The sequence below is a fragment of the Lepidochelys olivacea genome (assembly GCF_965140295.1).
Source record: "Lepidochelys olivacea isolate rLepOli2 genome assembly, chromosome: 2".
In the NCBI taxonomy this organism is placed as follows: domain Eukaryota; kingdom Metazoa; phylum Chordata; order Testudines; family Cheloniidae; genus Lepidochelys; species Lepidochelys olivacea.
The window spans coordinates 214,799,542-214,820,620 of record NC_140412.1 but is presented as its reverse complement, the minus strand read 5'-3'; the positions used below and the strand labels follow the sequence as shown (position 1 = coordinate 214,820,620).

The 21,079-nt window shown below is 39.7% G+C and overlaps 1 protein-coding gene across 8 annotated transcripts in view; it reads left to right on the top strand.

Moving 5' to 3' along the window:
- BZW2 (basic leucine zipper and W2 domains 2) overlaps nt 1–21,079 on the top strand; it is a 78,508-nt gene that overhangs the window by 40,481 nt on the left and 16,948 nt on the right. For 5 of the 8 annotated variants that reach the window (XM_084619890.1, XM_084619891.1, XM_084619895.1 and 2 more), the window contains 6 exons: nt 246–275; nt 3,999–4,064; nt 10,220–10,355; nt 15,826–15,935; nt 17,728–17,898; nt 18,305–18,451. In XM_084619890.1, the coding sequence (XP_084476016.1) occupies nt 246–275; nt 3,999–4,064; nt 10,220–10,355; nt 15,826–15,935; nt 17,728–17,898; nt 18,305–18,451 (660 nt within the window). The remainder of the gene's footprint in view (nt 1–245; nt 276–3,998; nt 4,065–10,219; nt 10,356–15,825; nt 15,936–17,727; nt 17,899–18,304; nt 18,452–21,079) is intronic. The other 3 variants (XM_084619893.1, XM_084619892.1, XM_084619889.1) reach the window with 1 other exon arrangement.

Below are 21,079 nucleotides of genomic sequence, written 5' to 3'. Positions count from 1 at the left end.
ATAGTCCAGTTGATGTCAGTGACCCTCTACATGTTATGAAAAGGTTATTCACAAGAGTAAGAGTTTGCAGGACTGGAAAAATAGGCCTATGTGAAATAAATACAAATAAGCAATGAACCTTAAGACGTTATGCAAGAATATCTCAAATCACGTAACTCCTTAGTGGAGTATGACAAATAATGATGACTAATAGCAGTACATAATAATCTGTAATATTCTAATAAGGATGAGCATTGTCATTACAGAAAAATATGAGCCACCCTATAATTCTGCATGTAAGTAAAACTAAATTTAAAAAAATGAAATCTCATTAGTGTGTGTCCAGATATAATAAATTACAGTATCTGTTATTTTGTAAATAGTATTTATGTATCTAATTATTATTGTAACATGATACAGTACATGAAAGAATAAGAACCATTATCCCTGCCAACGTGTTCAGGTGATCTACAGACCCTCACAAGACTCATACAAAGGGCACTAGCTTCAAGAATTGTTTGAATAGCATATGTTGGCTGAGAAGTGTGAGGCTACTTTAAAAAGTCTACCTGGAGGAGTGAAATTATTTTGTGTAGCAAGCAACATGTTTAGCCACTCCACCCTTTGCTAAGAATATGCCACTCTTTCTAAGAATATCTTTATTCATAATATTTATTTCACAAAATTGTTGCTTTTGGTTCTTCAGCGTGGATAGATTTTTAAGTTGTCTGGTAATGATAACTGGAAATATCAGAAATTTAGCTTTGCAATAGAATCTGCATTTAAGTGTAGAGGCAAGAGGTTTGAAGGGACTAGAAATGCAGCACAGTGAAAGTAGTTCTACCAAAAGTCAGCAAAACAAATCAGTATTTGTCGTTAATAACTGAATTGATGCTTCCATTACTGACTCTGCCAACTCTTTTTGGACTAACAGGAAACAGAGGTTTGACTCTAGCCTGAAGGAGTGAAATTAAGGCTAAAATAACTGTTAAAGTAACTCCAAGAACTGCTTTAATCCTGCAGGCCAGTCTTATGCCAGTGCATACTTGAGGATTCTTAAATGTGCCAGTAATGCCACTACTTGCATGGCACTTTGTTGCTCTGTGTAGACGAGCCCTGTGTGCACAGCAGGGGTATGATTTCTAAAGTGCACGAACACGTTGCACATTAGCTGGTCCTTGTAGACACTATTGTTGCACATTATAAGGTTATGTCAGCACTAGAATAAAAGTCCTGCAAGTCACCTGATTGGCTCGGGCTCACGAGGTGGAAGGGAAGGGTCCCAGAGCTCTGGCTCGAGCCTGAGTCTGAACATCTACATTGCAATTAAACAGCACCTTAGCCCGAGCCAGAGTCAGCTGGCACGGGCCAGCTACGGGTGCCTAATTCCAATGTAAACATGCCCTAAGTATCCCAAAACACTTCACTTCTCCACATTACAAATTGTGTCATAATATGTAACATTTTCTTATTTTTTAAAACGCAAAAGGCTTAAAAACCCTAGCTCATGATTTTCATTCTCTTTCCACATCTTAATTAACTATACATTTCCATATCAGTATGCCTCTTCACATGGCCATAATTCATCCTTTATTTCATTTTCTGCTGCTCTGCAACAAGCGTGCCAGTCATAGGCTCTTAACAGCCTTTTAAAAATACATTATTGGAATAAACCGATTCTGTCATTTACCTCCAGGTCACAATAACCTGGCAACAACAAAAAAATTAAATGATATTTATTGTAAACCACCTCCCCCTCCCAGTCGAATGCCATGTCAGTCACAAGCCTGGTGCTGGCTCTGCACAGTGGTGAGAGCACTGATTTTCAACCTCTCTCCTCTCAACACCCAACACACCCAGGCCAGTACAGCCACAGTCGCAGTCTGTTGCCCTCCACCTTTTACCAGTGCTGCAGTCAGATGGAGAGGACAGGGAACAAAGGATGAAGAGACAGAATGGGGACAGATGATACGGAGGCAGTTATGGGAGGGGAAGAGAGGGAAACAGACAAGTGGAGGACAGACATGAATAGAGGGCAGACGTGGATCTGAGGGAAAAAGATCGGAGTATCTTGAGGGGAGGGGAGAGAATTGGGGAGCCCCTAGTGGGAGGAGACCTTTGTCCCCTCAGGAGAGAACAGGGAAAGGCCCACTGCCATCTCTTCCCAGCCATCCCCTATAAGAATTAAAAACAAACTGAGAATAGATGGGAGATGTTCCTGAAGATGCCAGTATGGGGAGAAGGGAGAACCCCTTCTGCTTATTCTCTGACTGTACTAGAAAAGGATATGTATGCATACACATACAGACATGGGAAGAACCTGCTGAGGCGAGGAGGGGGTTTTCAGTGGGGAGTGAGAAATGCAAGGGTCTGTATGAAAAGTTCAAAATGTTTGGGGCCCTGAATTAAGATACTCTGTCATAAATATAAAGGGAAAGGCAACCACCTTTCTGCATACAGTGCTATAAAATCCCTCCTGGCCCTAGGCAAAACGCTTTCACCTGTAAAGGGTTAAGAAGCTAAGGTAAGCTTGCTGGCACCTGATCCAAAATGACCAATGAGGGAACAAGATACTTTCAAATCTGGAGGTAGGGGGGCAACAAAGGGGTCTGTCTGTCTGTGTGATGGTTTTGCTAGGACCAGATCAAAGGAATGCAGCCTCCCAACTCCTGTTAAGTTAGTAATCTAACTAGAAAATGCGTTAGATTTTCTTTTGTTTCATGGCTGGTAAAATAAGCTGTGCTGGATGGAATGTATATTCCTGTTTTTGTGTCTTTTTGTAACTTAAGGTTTTGCCTAGAGGGATTCTGTGTTTTGAATCTGATTACCCTGTAAGGTATTTACCATCCTGATTTTACAGAGGTGATTCTTTTACCTTTTCTTTAATTAAAATTCTTCTTTTAAGAACCTGATTGATTTTTCATTGTTCTTAAGATCCAAGGATTTGGGTCTGTGTTCACCTGTACCAATTGGTGAGGATTATTATCAAGCCTTACCCCGGAAATGGGGTGTAGGGCTTGGGGGGATATTTTGGGGAAAGACGTCTCCAAGTGGGCTCTTTCCCTGTTCTTTGTTTAAAACACTTGGTAGTGGCAGCATACTGTTCAAGGACAAGGTAAAGTTTGTACCTTGGGGAAGTTTTTAACCTAAGCTGGAAAGAATAAGCTTCGGGGGTCTTTCATGCAGGTCCCCATATCTGTACCCTAGAGTTCAGAGTGGGGAAGGAACCTTGACAGTCCTATTAAAATAATCTGAAAGTTACCAGAATGTTAATGTTACGCTCCAATAGCACTGACTGTTGGTTTCTTGCATAGTTGTTCCTGAAAAGATTTTTAAAATAACTTACTGTAAATAATAATAACTGTAAAGTATTCTGCCTCTCCCTCTGATCATAAAGCATTTTATGATACTTTGTGTCAAGGTCTTTGTTAATAAGCCTGCATTACTAAAGGTATTCAGCCCTAAAATCATGGCATTACAGGCCCCCCTCTATTTGTTCAATCCCCCAGCCTTCTCAGGCAGCTGTGTTGTTAGAGGATGTATGCAAAGTGGGGACATCCTCATTGTTTCACTCCTGCAAATGGAGCTATGAATGGGGAAAAAGGGAAGTAGGGGCACTGGAGAGAGAGAGAAGAGAGGGGAACAGGGATGAGAGGTTGGGAATCAGAACATTTGTCATGGTAGCTTGTGAGACAAGGGATTGTCACACAAATGCGCACAACACCTGTTGTACTGGGTAGCTGCTAGTTTCCTGGAAACGCAGTGTATTTGGTCATATCTAAAGGAAAATCGTATAATAAGACACAAACGCATAAGAAGCCACTAATCCCTACTTCTTTCTCCTCAGAGCTGGAATAGATCTTTTTTTTAAAAAAAAAAATCTGTATTCCAAGGTTTATCACGGATAAGTTATGAGTGTTCTTTATTGACTTACCAGAGACCGTGCTAGTTCCTGGCCCCCTACTTATAAAATACGCTGACTGTTTTTATCCCTCTAACTTAATCTGTTTTGTATTTAGGTCTTCAATAAACTAATCAGGAGATATAAATATCTGGAAAAGGCATTTGAAGAGGAAATCAAAAAGGTAATGTTGGTGCCAGTATCTCTTTGGACTTAATATCACCTACCCTCTGTCCAAAGTAACTGCATATTCTTGTCTTGATTTAACTTGGCTGGGTCAGAGAGTGCAAACTGCAACTCCCCGAAGTGGTAGCTTTAGTTTGTAACTGAGGTGCTATAAGAGCACTGCCTGTGGAGATTGTCCAGGGCACGTGCTGAGTCAGTGCATCCTTGGCTCCCCTGACTACCTGTGCCCGCTACTTTCTCATCTCAGCCTGTGGTGCTTGATGGCTGTGGAACCACCTGGAGAGTACTCATTGGGATGAATTTCACCACCAAGGCCCTATATCAACAGAACCCAGAGTAGTATCAAACTCCTAGTATATATTTTCTGTGTAGCGAATGCAAATCTACCACGCATTGAAGTGAGACTGCTTGTATGAGTTGTGACTAGTCTGGTGTGTATAGGTTGCAGAATGAGCCCTTAGGTGTTTAGGAGGCTTTGAGTGCATGTCTGTGACATGGTAAGAGCCAAGTATCACATCGGCAGAGTTGTTGTTGTATTTGCTTACTTTAGACTTCAGTGAATGTGGTGGTCATGTTTTGAATTGTGGCATTTACTGAAATACATGGAAGGCTGAAGAAATCTGTGAAGAAATGTTTGCACTTTTACACTCTTCTGGCCAGAATTAATAGAAAATATCATAGATTAATGGTTGGAATAATAAAACTGTGGCCAGTGCTGATGTGGGTATAACTTCTCCTGTGGTTAAAATATCTCCATTTAATAAAAATGAGCAAGAATATGCAATACTGTTCCAAGTATTAAATATCATGCACAGAAAAAGTGAGGGAGTGTCTTTCTGATGTCAAACTGACTCCCTTTACAAATACAGTGGCTTAGGGATATTGGCTCTTATTTGCACATTCTTGCTAGTTCACGAGGCTATTTTATAGTTGTGGTCCATATACCTTTTAACTGATGCTGATTGCTTAGTGCATCACTCATTGTAGAACTCAATTTACCTCTGCTCCCTACACAAATCTGATGTTCTTGCTGTTAATTATTTTAATCATTGAAATGAGAAATGTTGACTCATTGCATTCAAATTACAGAAAGCGTTCTGCATCTTTAACAAAGGAATACCATGTCACTTCAAACTGCCTCTTCTTTTTAACTTGCTTTGTAATTTGCTTCACTTTGAGTTTTGTGCATTTTTAAGAGTGCATATTGCACAATCATGCCAGTTACAGGTTGTGGTCAATACAAAGTAATTTGAAGCTTTTAAAAAAAAGGATTGATAATCATCAGTTCAAATCAGTAGTGATAAAGTAGTTACCTAAAATGCATTGCTGGTGTTCTAGCACATGTGAACTGGTATCAATCCCATCTCCAGTGGCAAGTAACTCAGCTGAAAAAAGATTTATAGTTACCCTTGTCAGCAATGTCAGTAGAGATTCCAGAGTAGCAGCCTTGTTAGTCTGTATCCGCAAAAAGAAAAGGAGCACTTGTGGCACCTTAGAGACTAACACATTTATTTATTATTTAATTATATAATTTATAATTTAAATTATATAAATTTATTATTCCAACACTTAACTGGGTGTGGAAATATTTTTCTTACCCTTCATGGTGGCTGTTTGATATTAGGGTTGAAGCGTGTTGTCAGAGCCCTGAGGGAAATCTTGCACTACTGCTCGCTAATCCTTGGGGATTACTGGAGGGTATTAGTCTCCAGGACTGCAAATCTGGCTATTTTTGCTTACTCCAGATTAACAAATAAGACTTACCGGTACCTTTCAGCCGTACCTCCCCAGGCTGTGGTCTTCTCAGGCCTCACAATTTAATTAGATATCAGGCTGGGTTAGATTAGTAGTTGGATGAGAGCTATCAAGAGCCTACTCTGGTGCTCTATTTGCCAGTGCCAGGGGAGAGGGAAGGGGCACCCTTCTCTTCTCCATCCCATTTCAGAGAACTGGAACCCATGAGGACGCTGGCAAGGGTTAGGGCCTGTGCTCCCTAGTAGCACCATGGTTGCCCTTTGTACTGGATCACAAAGAAGGCTCATTGTGTCCACTTCGTTCTTTTTTGTGCACCTACGCTGCAAGTAGCCACCATCCAACCTATAGAGTAATTTATTGTGGTGGTATTTCAGTATGTTAGACCTTTTCCCATCAAATATTTACTGTGTCTTCCTTAATGTGCAATAAAATGCATGCCTGGATGTTGATAAACAGGATTTCTCCTAAAACATGTTCCTATGGAAATTGGTAGTTGAAAAGGGAGATAAATCTACATTACTCTTAGAAAGACACGAGAAGTGATGCCTTGATGATACCACAAGGAATGGTTTGTGACTGTCCCAGCAGTGAAATTGATACTCTGGCAGTTGCATCATCCAATTTAGAGTGTTCAGGTAGTGCTGGTGGAAAGTTCCACTGGGGTAGGAAAAGTCATGCTGAAAATCAGGGCCAGACCAGCAGTCTCACTTTACTCAAGCAGGTGGTGTTTGGGGAATGTTTACTTTTTTTTTTTTTTTTTTTAGGGTGAGATTGGCTCAGGTGGCAATGTGCACTCTAGTGCTTGCTTTCACTGGGTCATATTATATTTCTTCCTGTTCATAATTATTACAAAAGATCACTGATAGTCCTGTGCACCTTGAGAAGCATTTCCCTTTCATGTCTGCTTTTGGCTTTCAAATCTTATTGAAAAAGAGACTTAAAAAAGAGGATTTTTTTATAAGGACTTTCTCCCAATTGCATAAGTATGCCACAGATTTCAGTAGCCATTTCTCTCTGATGAGCAATTTTTAATCTAGACTTTTATTTCATGTAAGGAATTTCAAAAATTGTTGGAAAGGGTGTCCTTGCACAGTGATTAAATTTGCTAACCCTCTATTATTAATATTGTCAGTTAAAGTTCATGCCAGTAATTCACAGATCCTGTATGTAAATAGGCAACCTGGTGAACTGTCACAGCCCAAGTAAGAGAGACAAGATGGGTGAGATTATAGCTTTTATTAGACTAGCTTCTGTTGGTGAGAGAGACAAGCTTTTGAGCTTCCACAGAGTTCTTCCTCAGATCTAGGAAAGGTACTCTGAGTGTCATCGCTAAATACAAGGTAGAACACAGATTGTTTAGCATAAATAGTTAACACATATTTCAAAAGACCATTCAAGGTGAGGTGGCCTGTTAACATCCCTCCCGTCATGGAAGCGGGGGAGGGAGGGAAGAATATTATAAACATCGTGCTAAAGGCAGATCTGTAGATCTTTGTACATTTACCAGTAAATGTAAATGAGGCGTACAGGAGTATGTGCAAGTAGTGGGATATGGTACAAGGAACTTGGGTCATTTTTCCTCTTTCCCTAATGAAAGTAACTGCTCTGAAACTATGTAGAAGGATACCGGAAAGGTGGCTTTCTGAGAGATCAAATATGGATTAGGCATAAGATGCTGAGTAGAACAGAACTGACACAATCATAGGGTATTGTAGGTAGCTTGCTGTGCTTCTCTGTGGATCTGTAAAGTGCTTTATTTTGCAATGCTGACAAGTATTTTTAAAATAATTCTGTGAATCTTAAAGCAATAACACACTTCAGGAAGTGGGGTTATTCAGGAATAACTGCACTTTGTAGGTGTATGGAGGAATACAGTCTTCTCAATCTTTGTGCTTTTCCAGATTACAAGAGAAGTCCATATACCTTTTTGTTTACATAGGATATGTGTGGATAGCTTATACTGCACAGAACGTCACTTTAGGTTTAAAAAAAAAATGTCTTGTAACACAGCACAATAGACCTGATCCTGGGCCCATTGTGCAGTTAAAACTCCCACTGAAATAAGTAGGCGTTTTAGATGTGCTACGAATATAGTACTGGAGTCAGTCATACTTCTTGTTTTTCATATTGGGAACCAATTTACATTCAGAACCAAATACAGTCTATCAGTAGGTTATAAACCACTTAGAACCCAGTGGGAGGTTCGGAACTCTTCTGAAATAACTTGGGCATTTTGTAACTCCCCAACAGAGGTTAGTAACAGTGTTAAGTAAAGGAAGAGCTCTTACAGATTTTCGTTGCCGATTACTTTCACAACAGCTTAGATCTGAATATCTTGGTGGTTTTTTTTTATTGTTCCTAAGTGGGTTAATTAAAGATTTTGAAGTTTTTCCTTAATAATTAATTTAGGCTGCATTTTGCAGCTAAATGAGGATTGTATAATAATACCCTGGAACTAAGAAAATGATCCTGTACATAAGGTTCTCAGAGCTATCTTTTTTTTAACTTTATTAGTTCAAATATTCTTACAGCATCAACAGTGTATTAGGCATTTGCAAGCAGGAAGGCAAGGTCCCTGCCCCAAAGATATTGTATTGAAATGTAATAAACTTAAATAACTTTTTAATTAGAACCTGTCCCAAAAGACCTTTGTAAGAAGAATGTTTGGTTGGGGGTGTGGTGTGAGAAGAAACAGAAAACACTTAAACGATATTATGTGACTTCAGATCTTGCAATAACCTTTCAAGAAATGCTAAAGTTCAATTTGTAGATTTCTGAAATTCAGAAGATTTATAAATATTGATGTTGTAGGTTTTTAATACTATAATACATTATTTTTTTATGGAAAGAGCTGTAACAGTTTTTTCCCTGTGTCATTTTTCAAATGTTTGTGAAAAAATGTTTCTGAATAATAGCAATGTGTTCCTATTATTATTAGTGCTTTGGTAGTTAAAGATGTTTGTTCCCTTTATAATCTCCCTCTCTGTGCAGCCTATAGGAGTGTAGAACTCTGCTGTCAGTAGTAGTGGCTTTAAAAATAGCAGCTTTTTGCCCAGACTTCAGACCTGATGTGATTGGGTGCAACTTTACTGAAGATTGGGTGCAACTTTACTGAAAATCTTTGTCCCAGGGATTTTTGTAAGTCACATGCACAACAATGCAAGCGGCACATCAAGAGTAGGATGGTCAGAAATTAATACTGGTTTGAAGTGCTAAAATGGGGAATGCACCCAATTTGGCTTCCAAGGGGTATACATAATCCTCCTTCTTTATTCGCCAAAATGGGGACCAAAGAGATGGGTGATGTAGCAGGAAAAGCAAATATCTGTAGGGGAAAACTAAAGATGCCTCCCTCTTACTAACAGCTTTGCTGGCAGTCTCAAACTGGAAGTTCTGAATTACTTTCACTTTCTCAAGGTTACGTTTCAGGTAGCACATTTATAGGCTTGGATAAAGAAGACTTAAGTCCCCATGGCCATCAATCAGATAATTTGCACTGGCATTACATTGGAATATTTTAAAAATAGATTTCAGCTCTCACACTAAATGTTCTGGCTGCTGAGAGTTTTGACCCTGGCCATTATTTTACCATTGGCATTTTCCAGCGTGCTTATTGTCTGAACACTTTGGGTTCTATATACAGAATATTAATAGGTCTCCTGATGTCAGTGTTCCTGTGGCTATTGATCGTAATTCACGGTTACAGTAGATTAAACAAATGCAATTTAAAATGCACATTTTAGATTGGTGCTATAAAATATAAATTCCATTTTTCCCCGACCTGGATCTGTTGGTTTTGATAACGTTCTTTAAATAACTTTTCCTGCTAACCAGTTAGCTGCCATGCTACTCTGGAGTCAGTCTGCACCTTCTTTGGAAAAAACAGCATAGCCAAGTATTTTCTCACCCATATATTTATAAGTCTTCTAGTCCTCTTCATCTCAGATTTTCTTATGTTTTCTGTTTGAATCACAATCTTCTTTTGCTTCACACAGCAGGAAAGCTTGTATTTTCTTCTCAAACCAATTTGCTGCCTTACTGTAATTAATAATGGGAATGATGAGGTCTCAGAAGCAACTTAGGTTCCTGCATTTCCTTTGTCAGCTTTATCAAGGATATCAGTATTGCTTAAGTTAGGAAATTATTTTGAATTTTAGCTCCGAGAGAATCTGTTGTAATTGCATTTCCTGTAAATGTGGCAATGTGTGATGCTAAACTCTTCAGGCCAGATTCTGTTATGGTTCTGGTGAGTAGCACTTTACTCCACTAGCATTCCCATTGACTTCAGTGGGACTGTTTTAAAAGTAAGGGGTTCATCATCTGGCCCTTAATGTTCTTTACGACACATTGTCATTCTCTGTGGCTCAGATATGCCTGTTTGTCTGATCTGATCCACAGCTCCTGTTGTTCCTTAAAGCCTTTTCTGAAACGGAGCAGACAAAGTTAGCAATGCTCACTGGGATCCTGTTAGGCAATGGAACACTTCCTGCTGCCATATTGACGAGCCTTTTCACTGACAACATTGTCAAAGAAGGTAATTTTTTTGTGTGTTGTGTTTTTTATTTTTAAATTTTTTTTTTCTGATTTTAGCTTTAATAGGTTTGGGGAGAAATGTGTTTTGTACAACATACGTTAATATTAGAGACAAGGTGGGTGAAGTAATATCTTTTTAATGCGCTAACTTCTGTTGGTGAAAGAAGAGAAGTTTTTGAACTCCACAGAGCTCTTCTTCAGGTCAATAGTGGGGGTCTCTTATACCGTGGGACCATCACAGCAACAGCTACATTGCAAACAACATATATTAATAATGCTTCCCCCTCCAAAAAAAAATAGCTAGCCCTGCACAGCAGAGTGAGACACCTCACACCAACCATCATGACAGACTCTAAACCAGTGGTTCCCAAACCGTGGGGTGTGTCCCTCTTAAGGAGGCACAGAGGAACACTTGAGGGGGCAAAGTGGGGCCCAGGCCAGCCCTCAGGGAGGGGTTGGGAAGGAGTGTCACCCAGCTCTGCTCTCCCCTGGCCACAGCCGCAGATCCAGTTCCGGCTGCAGCTGTGCTCCTGGCCCCGGCCCCGGCTCAGGCTCCAGCCCTGGCTGCGGCTCTGGCCCCACTCCCAACCACAGCTCCCGGGGGAAAGTGGGCAAAGTCCATTATGGGTAAAGGGGGGGGGCTCATGACATAAAAAGTTTGGGGACCACTGCTCTAAACCCTCAGGGTTTAAACCCTGCCTGATCTGTGACTGACATCCCCCTGATTGATGGGCATAATTGATGCCTGTTCTGTCTGGCGGAGAGACACATCCTTGGTAGATAGGTCTTTGGTATACAAATCCTTCTCTGCAAGTACTCACAAGTCCTATGGAGATGCAGTTCACCTGGCAGTCAGCATCAGCCAGCAGACTTCCTGAGCAGGTAACCCATGCCCAATCATGAATGGTCCATGCAGATATGCTATCATTAGTGAACCCCCATAATACTTGTTTGTTATCAGACACAATGCCAAGTATGAGAACTTTTGCTCCAGATGGGGTCTAACTGTAGGATTATTGCCAGATGCCTTCCCCCCTGAAGTATAAGAGAGGACTTCTCTATGCCTGCCTACTGATTCCCTTGATACCCAGAGTGATTTCCAAGATCAAAAGGTCATTCTTGTAGCTAATATGGGCTGAGGCAGTTTTGGCTGATATACCTATTACAGATGACCATCCATCCCGGATCCAGCTCCCAGACTGTCCAGACCTGATCTCTCAGTCCCATGGCCAGATGCTTTACCCAGACCCATAGTTACTGCATTTGGTAGCATGGCTATTGGCTGGCTGAGTACCATGGACTGCTCCCTATAGGTCAAGAAAATCCTGATACAGAAAGAAAAACATCCACCTGAAAAATCTTCTAAATAGAAATGGTTCTCAGAAAGGGCAGTCCAACATGGTCTGGATCCTATCCAGGCCCCAATACCAAGATCCTTGGCTACTTATTGCATTTTAAAGTAGACCAACCTTTTGTTCAGCTCTATTAAGGGCACTCTCCATAACACAATACATCTCACTGTGTTACCATCTGGCTGGTGTATCTTTTCCATAAAACATCAAGTCTGCAACATGGAGCAGCCCACTGATCTTTCTCAAATGCTATGTTGGGTACAGCTGAAATTCTTCATTTCCCACCATCCTGGGTGGGTACTGCTTCCCAGTCAGATCAACACAGACCCATACTCGAAGAAAAAAGAACAGTTACCCTGCGTTAACAGTGTTCTTCAAGGTGGTGTTAGTGTGGATTCCCGGACCTGTCCGCCATCCCCAGTTTGATTCCTAAGCAAACAAAGTCTTTGATACATGAAGGAAAGTCATGGCCACTCTGCCCTTTATGTCCTTGCATGGGAGCACAAAAAAGCACAGTGCACATATGTGACCCCAGTGGACACTCCCATTAAAAAAATCTGAACTCGCATGAATGAGGCACCTGTGCATCTACAGTGGGATTGATAGTGTTACATAACCTTAGACAGCCACGGTAGGGTAAGTAACTGTTCTTTCAATCTTATGGTGCGTTGTGATATTTCTTCTGCTTTGGAGACTTAATATTTTTCCAGATGCTCCCCCCCCCACCCAACAGATTGGTCTGTGAATGTGGGTTTCCCATCATAACTCATACACATACTGGCAATGTTGTACTTTTCTTTTTTACAAAGGTATTTTTTAAAATGAAGCTGTGTTCACTGCAAAATACTGCAACTGTTTAAAGCAGCTCTGAGTGGAACATGTTCTCCTTTACTGCATGCTAACCCTAATTACGTTTGTTTTCTAAATGCTACAGAAAGAAAGGCCACAGCTGCAGCCCTGCTCTGCCATCACCCACAGCTTTCACGATGGGAATAAATCTAGGAGAAAATCCAAACAAAAGCACTAATCTATGTTTTAGGCTAATGGCCTGTAGTGCTTTTAAATGGCAGCCTTTTTTAGTTACAGGAACACAAGAGGCATCTGAAAACACAAAAGCTTAGGATTTATTTTTACCTTGAACTACAAATGCCAAATTTCAAATTAATGTTGAAGGATACAATTTTATGCCCTGTGTAAAACGAGAGCAAAAAACCTTACAGTATGAACCCATATTCTTAGGCTTTTTAAACTTCTGACAGCTCCTTACTTATTCCTAGTGCTTTTGATTCTTGGCATATATTTGCCCCAAAACTTGCATGTTTTTTCTATTGCTTTTTGCAGCCAGTCAGCCTTTTGCTGTTACACACTATTGATCTGTACCATACAATGAAGTATCATGTGGCCCAAGTAGCTGCTGTGAGGTATCAGACTTTCAGTAGAAAAGGTGTGTTTAAAGCAAAATCTTGGTAATAGCTGTGCTGAAAGGCATTGCTGCATGAAAAATCCTTATGGTCCCAAAATGGAATGTTTCCCTCTCCTGAGTTTTCTAGAATGTCGTATTCTATAGTGAGTGGTATGTACATAAACTGTGGATAATGATTTCTAACTGTAAATGACTTATGTTGTCTTTTATCCAAATTCAGTTTTGGAATGCATAATTAATTTTTTTAAACTTTGGTAGAGTGAGCTGTGGTTAAAAATGAGCTGTTTTGCAGATACATAATCATAGGCATGCATTGTTCTTTAAATCTTGTGTAAGTCGAACACACACTTTCTCACTGCTGAATAGTCAGAGGCTATGTAACTGTATGTTTGCTTCATGTCCATTTCAACTTGATACACTAATATAAAACTAAAATGCAAAGTAAAAAGTCTTAGGCCTGATCCTGAGAGGCGTTGAGCATCTGCAGTTCCATTTAGCACTCGTCTCATGCTCATGCCCCACAGCCAACGTTCCACTACATAAGATTGGAAAAACTGCCATACCAGTGTCATTGAAAATCGTGCATATTATTTCTTTCTCTTTGGGGATACTCAGGGAATAATCTTTTCAGAAGATAGTTTGATTCGCTACAAATGAAAAGAGAGAAAATGAGTGTCTGTAAATTGGCAAATAACAACTGTGTCATGCTTGCTTCCTTTGAATCATAGAATCATAGAATATCAGAGTTGGAAGGGACCTCAGGAGGTCATCTAGTCCAACCCCCTGCTCAAAGCAGGACCAGTCCCCAATGTTTGCCCCAGACCCCTAAATGGCCCCCTCAAGGATTGAACTCACAACCCTGGGTTTAGCAGGCCAATGCTCACCTAGCTATGTCCTATTTTCATTTTAAAACCAGATGATTTTGAGATGAGGGAGAAGATGATGAATATTGGGGAGCCGGTGGGGCAGCTGTTGTTTATTTTTATGATGTTAGCACCCAGGTGCTGTAGTTATGTGCCAGAACCCCATTGGGCTAGGCATTGTGCAAACACAGCAAAAAAAAGTCATTAAAGTTACCTGTAAAAAACCCTATGCAATTTCAAAGAGAATGCACTCCTACTTTAAGATATTACATAAGTGTTTTGAATAGCTACAATCCCATGGTGATTCTAGATACAGGAACACAGAAGAAAAAATAATACATACTGTATATTTTTTCTTCACTAATCTAAACCAATTACAAAGGAAGTAGTGTTTGGTTTATCATAATAAAGCACTTACTGTATAACTCTGGAGAGTTTTCATCAAGTTTCCTCCAGTGCATAATTTAATTTCTTTCAAATTATTTAGACAGTCAAGTATCCTTCTACCTAAACTGATTCCCTATTTAAATCTGTCAAAATTCATGTATTTGTTTTTTTTTTTAAATCGTTGTGTTATACCAATAAAATAAAAACCAGCAGGATCTTATTAAAGGGGAAAAGGCAAAATACCACATTTTTTGTGAATACAGAAAGAATCTTAGTAAGCTGTTAGTTATAGCTATAACATTCCATTCAATCTTATATTTATTCACACATTCATTCATACACACACACACACACAGGTTCTGCAAGGTTGTTATCATAGTTACCAGCCTTAGAGTTGCTCATGCCAAGCCACTGGTCAGGTGGCCTGGACATGAGGAGGGAGCAGGGCCTTGTCAGATGCTCATCTGATGCTCCTGGAAGTTGGTTTGCAGAATCAGACCCCAAAGTTCTCACTTTCTAGAGTCCATTTTTATGGGAGTTTCTTCCTATGCCAGTCTATGGGAATTGCTTCATCATGCTGTTGCTGAATCAATCAGCAGATAGCACATTCCTGACGGCTCTGTGCTGCCAGATGTTATCTTGTTCTTTGGTTCTCCCATTCTTGAGGCTGTTGGGTGGATTCCAGTCTGCCCTCCGGGGGGGGGGGGGGGGGCTCCTCTGGTTATTTCCACTTGACGCCTTCTTCAGCCGATGGACACTGGATTCTTAGGCTGGCAGCTCCCTGATCATTCAGTTATTACCCACACCAAGGCATCCATCCACATACATCCTCTATCTCTATTTTAATCACAATTGTTAATACAACAGAGGGGTGGGGAGTCTCTGGGTGCTGTTTCTGTTGTTACAGAGTATTGCTTTGAGTCTCTCTCTGTGTGAATTGCTTTGAGAACAGACTCTGTCTTAGAATGTACTAACGCAATTAGCAGCTTGCAAGTTTCACAAAAAGAGGGAGAGAAACAGTACCAAAAACCAAGAGACCTCTTAATTAGTAATACCCTGGAATTTAAACTATGGGGAATCAAACTCATTTGTGATTTTAATACAGAACTTCTTTAATATGATCCAACAATTAACATAGTCTATAAATGAAAACAAGACCAATTGCAAGGAAAACAATTGGGGAAATCTGATTGGTTCAATGCAAATATAAAAACAGCATGTTTGAAAGTACTTGTGAACTTTGCAAAGTAATTAAAGAAAATAAGATTGCATTTAAAATAAAAAAAATCTAAACACAAACTGTAAATGCTTGTTATCTTTGACAAAGAATCCACAGAACACACAATCTTGCTTTCTACCTAGTTTGTTAAAATCTCTCAAGCATTGCTAATTCATTCCAAAAGTTGCTGAAGTGTGTGTTCTTGTTTACTTTATTTTCTTAAATAGGAATTGCGGCATCTTTTGCTGTAAAGCTTTTCAAAGCATGGATAGCAGAGAAAGATGCCAACTCAGTTACCTCCTCTTTAAGAAAAGCCAACTTAGACAAGCGATTGCTAGTAAGTACCATGTATTTTCTGGGAGTTTTTGTTGTTTTAGGAAGAGGAGGATATATAAGGCAGATGCTACTTTGTCATAAATGTTAATTCCCACTAATGCTCCCTCCCAAAAAACTGACATATTTTGAATCACAGTAATAATGTTAGAGCTACTGTCCCTGCATCATTGTTAAAGCATCAGGTCCTGTAATTTTTTTCCGATCCACTTTTTTGTTTTTCCATAGCAGGAAGACTGAAGAATATAGTTTAAGAAGCCAGAGAATTAACTAACTTTTATTTGTCACTGTCCACTGAAACTCTGGTAATAACAGAGTATAAATAACCAGTATGTGTGTATTTGAGGATTTTATTTTATTGACATAGTTTGTTAGTTGCAGAAAACCATGAGTGAAGCTGCAGTGGTTTATGAAATTATTATACTCTTGAAAATGAATTATAGCTCTATAATTTAAAATTGTGAAATAGTGTTGGGATATCCTCATAAAGTGAATACAAGACTAAGCATTTTGGTAGTCAGTGGTTCTAAAATGATAGCTGCAGAACCACTAGGAGCAGTGTGTGGTCAGGCCAATGGCCTTGCGGTTCATGCATATAATTCTTGGATCAACAACAGCCTGAAGTGTTGAGAATTGTGGGTTCCTGGGAAGAAATAGTTGATTCTTGCTGTCTAATGTGCAGGTCTCTTCTTGCATTTGCCTGAAGACGCTTGGATTCATAGATTATAAAGCCAGATTATAAATCTGACTTTCTGCATAACACAGACCAGAGAGTTTCACCCAGTAATTCCTTTTTCTAGCCCAATGTGCAACTAAACTAGATCATATTTTTCTGTAAAGACATCAAATCTTGATTTTAAAAAGTCCAAGTGATGAAAAATTTACCATATCTCTTGGTAATCTGTTCCAATAACTAATTACCCACATAGTTTAAAAAAAAATCTTTATGTATTATTTCCAGTTTGAACATTGCTATCTTCAGCTTTTAGCAACTGGATAATGTATAATGCTATTGTCTACTAGATTAAAAGGCTTCAGTATCAGATGATATCTCCTGTGTAGGTACTTGTAGACCAAGACAGATAAGTAAATAGAGTGTGCTCCTTTAGTGTCTGTCATAAGGCCTGTTATCCAGATCATGAATCGTTCTTTCAGACACCGGGAACTGGTCTGTAAATAACTGCCATCCCCTCCCTGACAAGATGACATGCTAGTTGTAGTAGCAGACTTGAGAGTTGTCGTCTGTTTTTTTTCATGGTTGGATTCTCGTAATTCACTGGTCTGCTATTGCTGTGAATTGTATGGGCTGAATGATGCCACACTTGTGAATGAGTTATTTTAATGGTGTCCTGTCTATTTAATGCAATAATTTTCCATATTTATTGGATGGCTCTCAGAAATATTCCTATTCACTTTTGTGCAGTATATGGTAAATAACACACTGATATATTCTCTCAAAATGTAAATATATAGAAATGCTCTGTGTTCATAGTCTCTGATCTTAGCATGATGGCTTTATGGTCTATGTTTTGAAATATTATTTTAAACTCAAGGTTTTTTCATGAATATGCAGACTTAATATTAATTTGTAAATTACTTGTCTTTTCTTTGTATATAACCTGAAGAGTTGTAGTTTTTTCTCTGTTACCAACTATCTCTAAAACAAGCCTATATAAAAATTAATGTGGTTTCTCCACTGAAAATGCAAACATTAATTTTCTTTTAACCAGTTCTCCTTCCTCACCATAAGCTTTCTTGGTAGTTTATTTAACAGAGAAGCATTCTCTGCCTCCTAGGAACTATTTCCAGCCAATCGGCAGAATGTGGAGCATTTTGCGAAGTACTTCACTGATGCACGGCTAAAAGAGCTCTCAGATTTCCTCCGAGTCCAGCAGTCACTGGGGACTCGTAAAGAACTTCAAAAAGAGCTACAGGAACGTCTGTCTCAGGAATGTCCAATTAAAGAGGTGGGGAGAGGTTTTTTATTTTTATATTCGGACTGTTACTCAATTAGGCAAAGACTTAAATGAACAGTGACTATAGGGAAATATGTATATACCCCACAGGCTTTCTCTACCCATCTTAGAATTATTTAATTTACTCCTATTTTAATTCTATACAAAAACATAATCACAGGGCTTCTGTGCTGTCAAGAATGGTGCTAGAATTATTTTAGTTTTACATTGTACATAAAGACTTGAAAAATGAACAAGTTTTACTCGATAAGGTATTTTAAGGAAAAACCGTGCCTTTCTTACGTGATTGCAGCTAATTCCACTTTTTTTCTGTTATAACCCACACCTTAGTGTATTTATAGTTCAGAATTTTATCTAACTGTACAAACTATTGTGGGAAGTTTCTTTCTTCCACCAGGTAGTGCTTTATGTAAAAGAGGAAATGAAGAGAAACGATCTGCCAGAGCCTGCAGTGATTGGACTCCTGTGGACGTGTATAATGAATGCCGTTGAATGGAACAAGAAGGAAGAGCTGGTTGCAGAACAAGCACTTAAACATCTAAAGGTGTGTATGAGCGTGCATGTGCCAAGACTGTAAACAAGAAAATACTCCACAGGTGTCAGTAAACTTTTTTTTGGACGTTTAAATCAGGAAGGCATAGGACCTGGTGTGACATTGATATTAAGTATTAGAACAACATCTTGCATATATGAGGAATAATGCCCTGTGCCTGCTATATGGTGACTGTCATCGCTTTTGGCCAAAGTACTGAGGAACATAAGGTGACCTCATAAGGATACAAATACTTTACAATGTGGCTGAAAAGTATTCAGAAGCATTTAAAACAAAAACAAAAACACCAACAATATTATGGCTAGTACTTCCCAACTGAATTGGGAAGAATTGGAGAATTAGTATCAGCCAGTTGAATTGGGGAGGGGAGCATAATTCCACTGAAGAGTTCTGGTGAACTTGTAAACTCTGAGAGTGAGACTATGCTCACCAGTCTTTTAAGACAAGCATATTTTAAATGATGGTTGGGAAATTGCTGAACTTCCAGTTTCATGTATGATAACATGGATCTGTGCTCTGCACACAATGCCTCTCACCTTTCCAAATCTCTAATATTGATTGCCCACTACTGCTGTCCCGTCTTCCTCAGTTCCTTCTCCTAAGGTTTGTGTTCAGCATACACAAAGCTTGGGTTCCTGCATCTCCATAGGTTTTGCACCTTGCATGTTGGTCATGGAGCCTTTTCCAGCTGTGGGACCAGATGGGAAGAAAAACTCAACACAATTGTCTTCCAGCAGGAAGATGCATTTTGGAGTTCCAGCAGTGGCTTTATTTACCACTTTGGGGTGGTGATTGGTTTAATCACTTAATTCGTAGTTGTAGCATTGCATCTATGAGGTCAGATTTTTTTTTTTTTTAAACATAGGGTGTAGTATTAACAATGCAGCTCATGTGTATTAAGGGACAGCTTTCAGAATATTAACACTGGAAAGAGAAATAAATAGACAAGTTGTTTTTCAGTACATTGTGATATACAAATATTGTTGTCTTGTAATCCAGTCCTGCAAAATTTACTCTCGGAAGAAGTCCTTACTTTTGTGAGTAGTTCCATTGAGATCAGTGGGATCTCATGCCTGTGTAAAGGTTGCAGGCTTGGCCTGTTGATATGTACATTGACCTAAACCCACTGTCTCAACCCAGAACAGCACATTGTCTGTCCATGCTGGAAGAAGAACAGGAGGCCATGGCCATAGTTTAATTAAGCTACAGCTTTATTCACTTTAAAATATCTGGGAGTACCCGGCAACAAATAGTACAGTACAGGAAAGATGGGGGTCGGCTCCCTGCTGTTCCAGACAATATGCTTGGCTGCCTTTTCACCTCCCTCTCCAGGTTTCCAGAGTGTCTGATTCTTTCCTTCCTTTTTTTCTTTTTTAACTGAGGTGAACAATATTTGCACTCTGTGTCCATTCCCAGTCTGCCAAAGAGTGTACAAGGAGTGTCAGCCGGTCCCATAGCCTGCCTCTCCTTCCATGCCAGCTCAGGATTGCCTCACTCCGTAGGCCCAGGTGTGAACTGGCCAATACCTTGGAGGCTCCATCTGGCTGCCCAGTATACAAAGTCCACCCCACTGCTCAGTTGGCGTGTCTGCTTGATTCTGAAAGTGGAAATACAAGAAAATAAGCCCTGATTCTCTACCTGAGGTCTCACGTACATCCTGTATGCCTTTGAATGCTATCGGCCAATTGCATGAATCAGTTTGGCTCCTGGCCTTAGCAGGGCTGTAGCTGTTGCAGCCCCTATCCAGAAAGAGTGGGAACCAAATTCTTGCACTGGTAGCCCAAGATTTGTAAGCCCCTTTTTTAAAACTGTAACCAATTGGTATGTTGTGAGAGGGCCTTCCATCATCATGAATAAAGAGGGGCCCCTCTTCAATGGGTCTCTGTGTTGTATAAGTCCTTAAAGCCCTTCCTGGGCAAATCCTTGACTTGGCCAGCTCCTGTAGCATTATGGACTCATTATTGCCTCCTTCTACCCCCACAGATCAGTTTTTGAGAACCTCAGGGTTAAGAAGACTGATTGCTTTTCCCACTGAAATCTCTCCACTCTAAAGCCCTTCCTGAATAATAACATCGAGGCACTAGTTCACTGACTTTAAAAGCTGCAAAAATTTGGGCTATATTTTTTAAAATAAACTCCTTAGTATTTATGTAGCAGCAGGAGATTTTAATCTCTGGACAATATTGGAGTCCCACTGACATTATTGAATAGAGACACATAGCATGTATTGTTATCTCTCTCAACATCTGTATCCAATTAAACAAATGCTGGACAATTGAAGGGCCAAAGAGGGAAGGATCTCAATACCCCAAGCTTGCACTTCAGGGCTGGCACTGTTGCACTGTTGATAAATATTTGCGTATACTGAGGGAGGGTGTGAATATTTTACTTGCTAATATTGACTAAGTTCTAGCAATTTTTGTAGTTGTAATTGCTTGGTGGGAGCTTAAATAAAAGTTAGAAAAAAGAACCTTGCAATACTATACCTCAAATTACCAAGCTCTTATTACACAAACTGTGTAGCTTGTGTCTCTGCCAAGGAGAATAGCTGATGAATCAATTTTCAAAAGAAACATGAATACTTGGCCCAAGTGCTTATGAAGCTTTTACTCAGTCCTC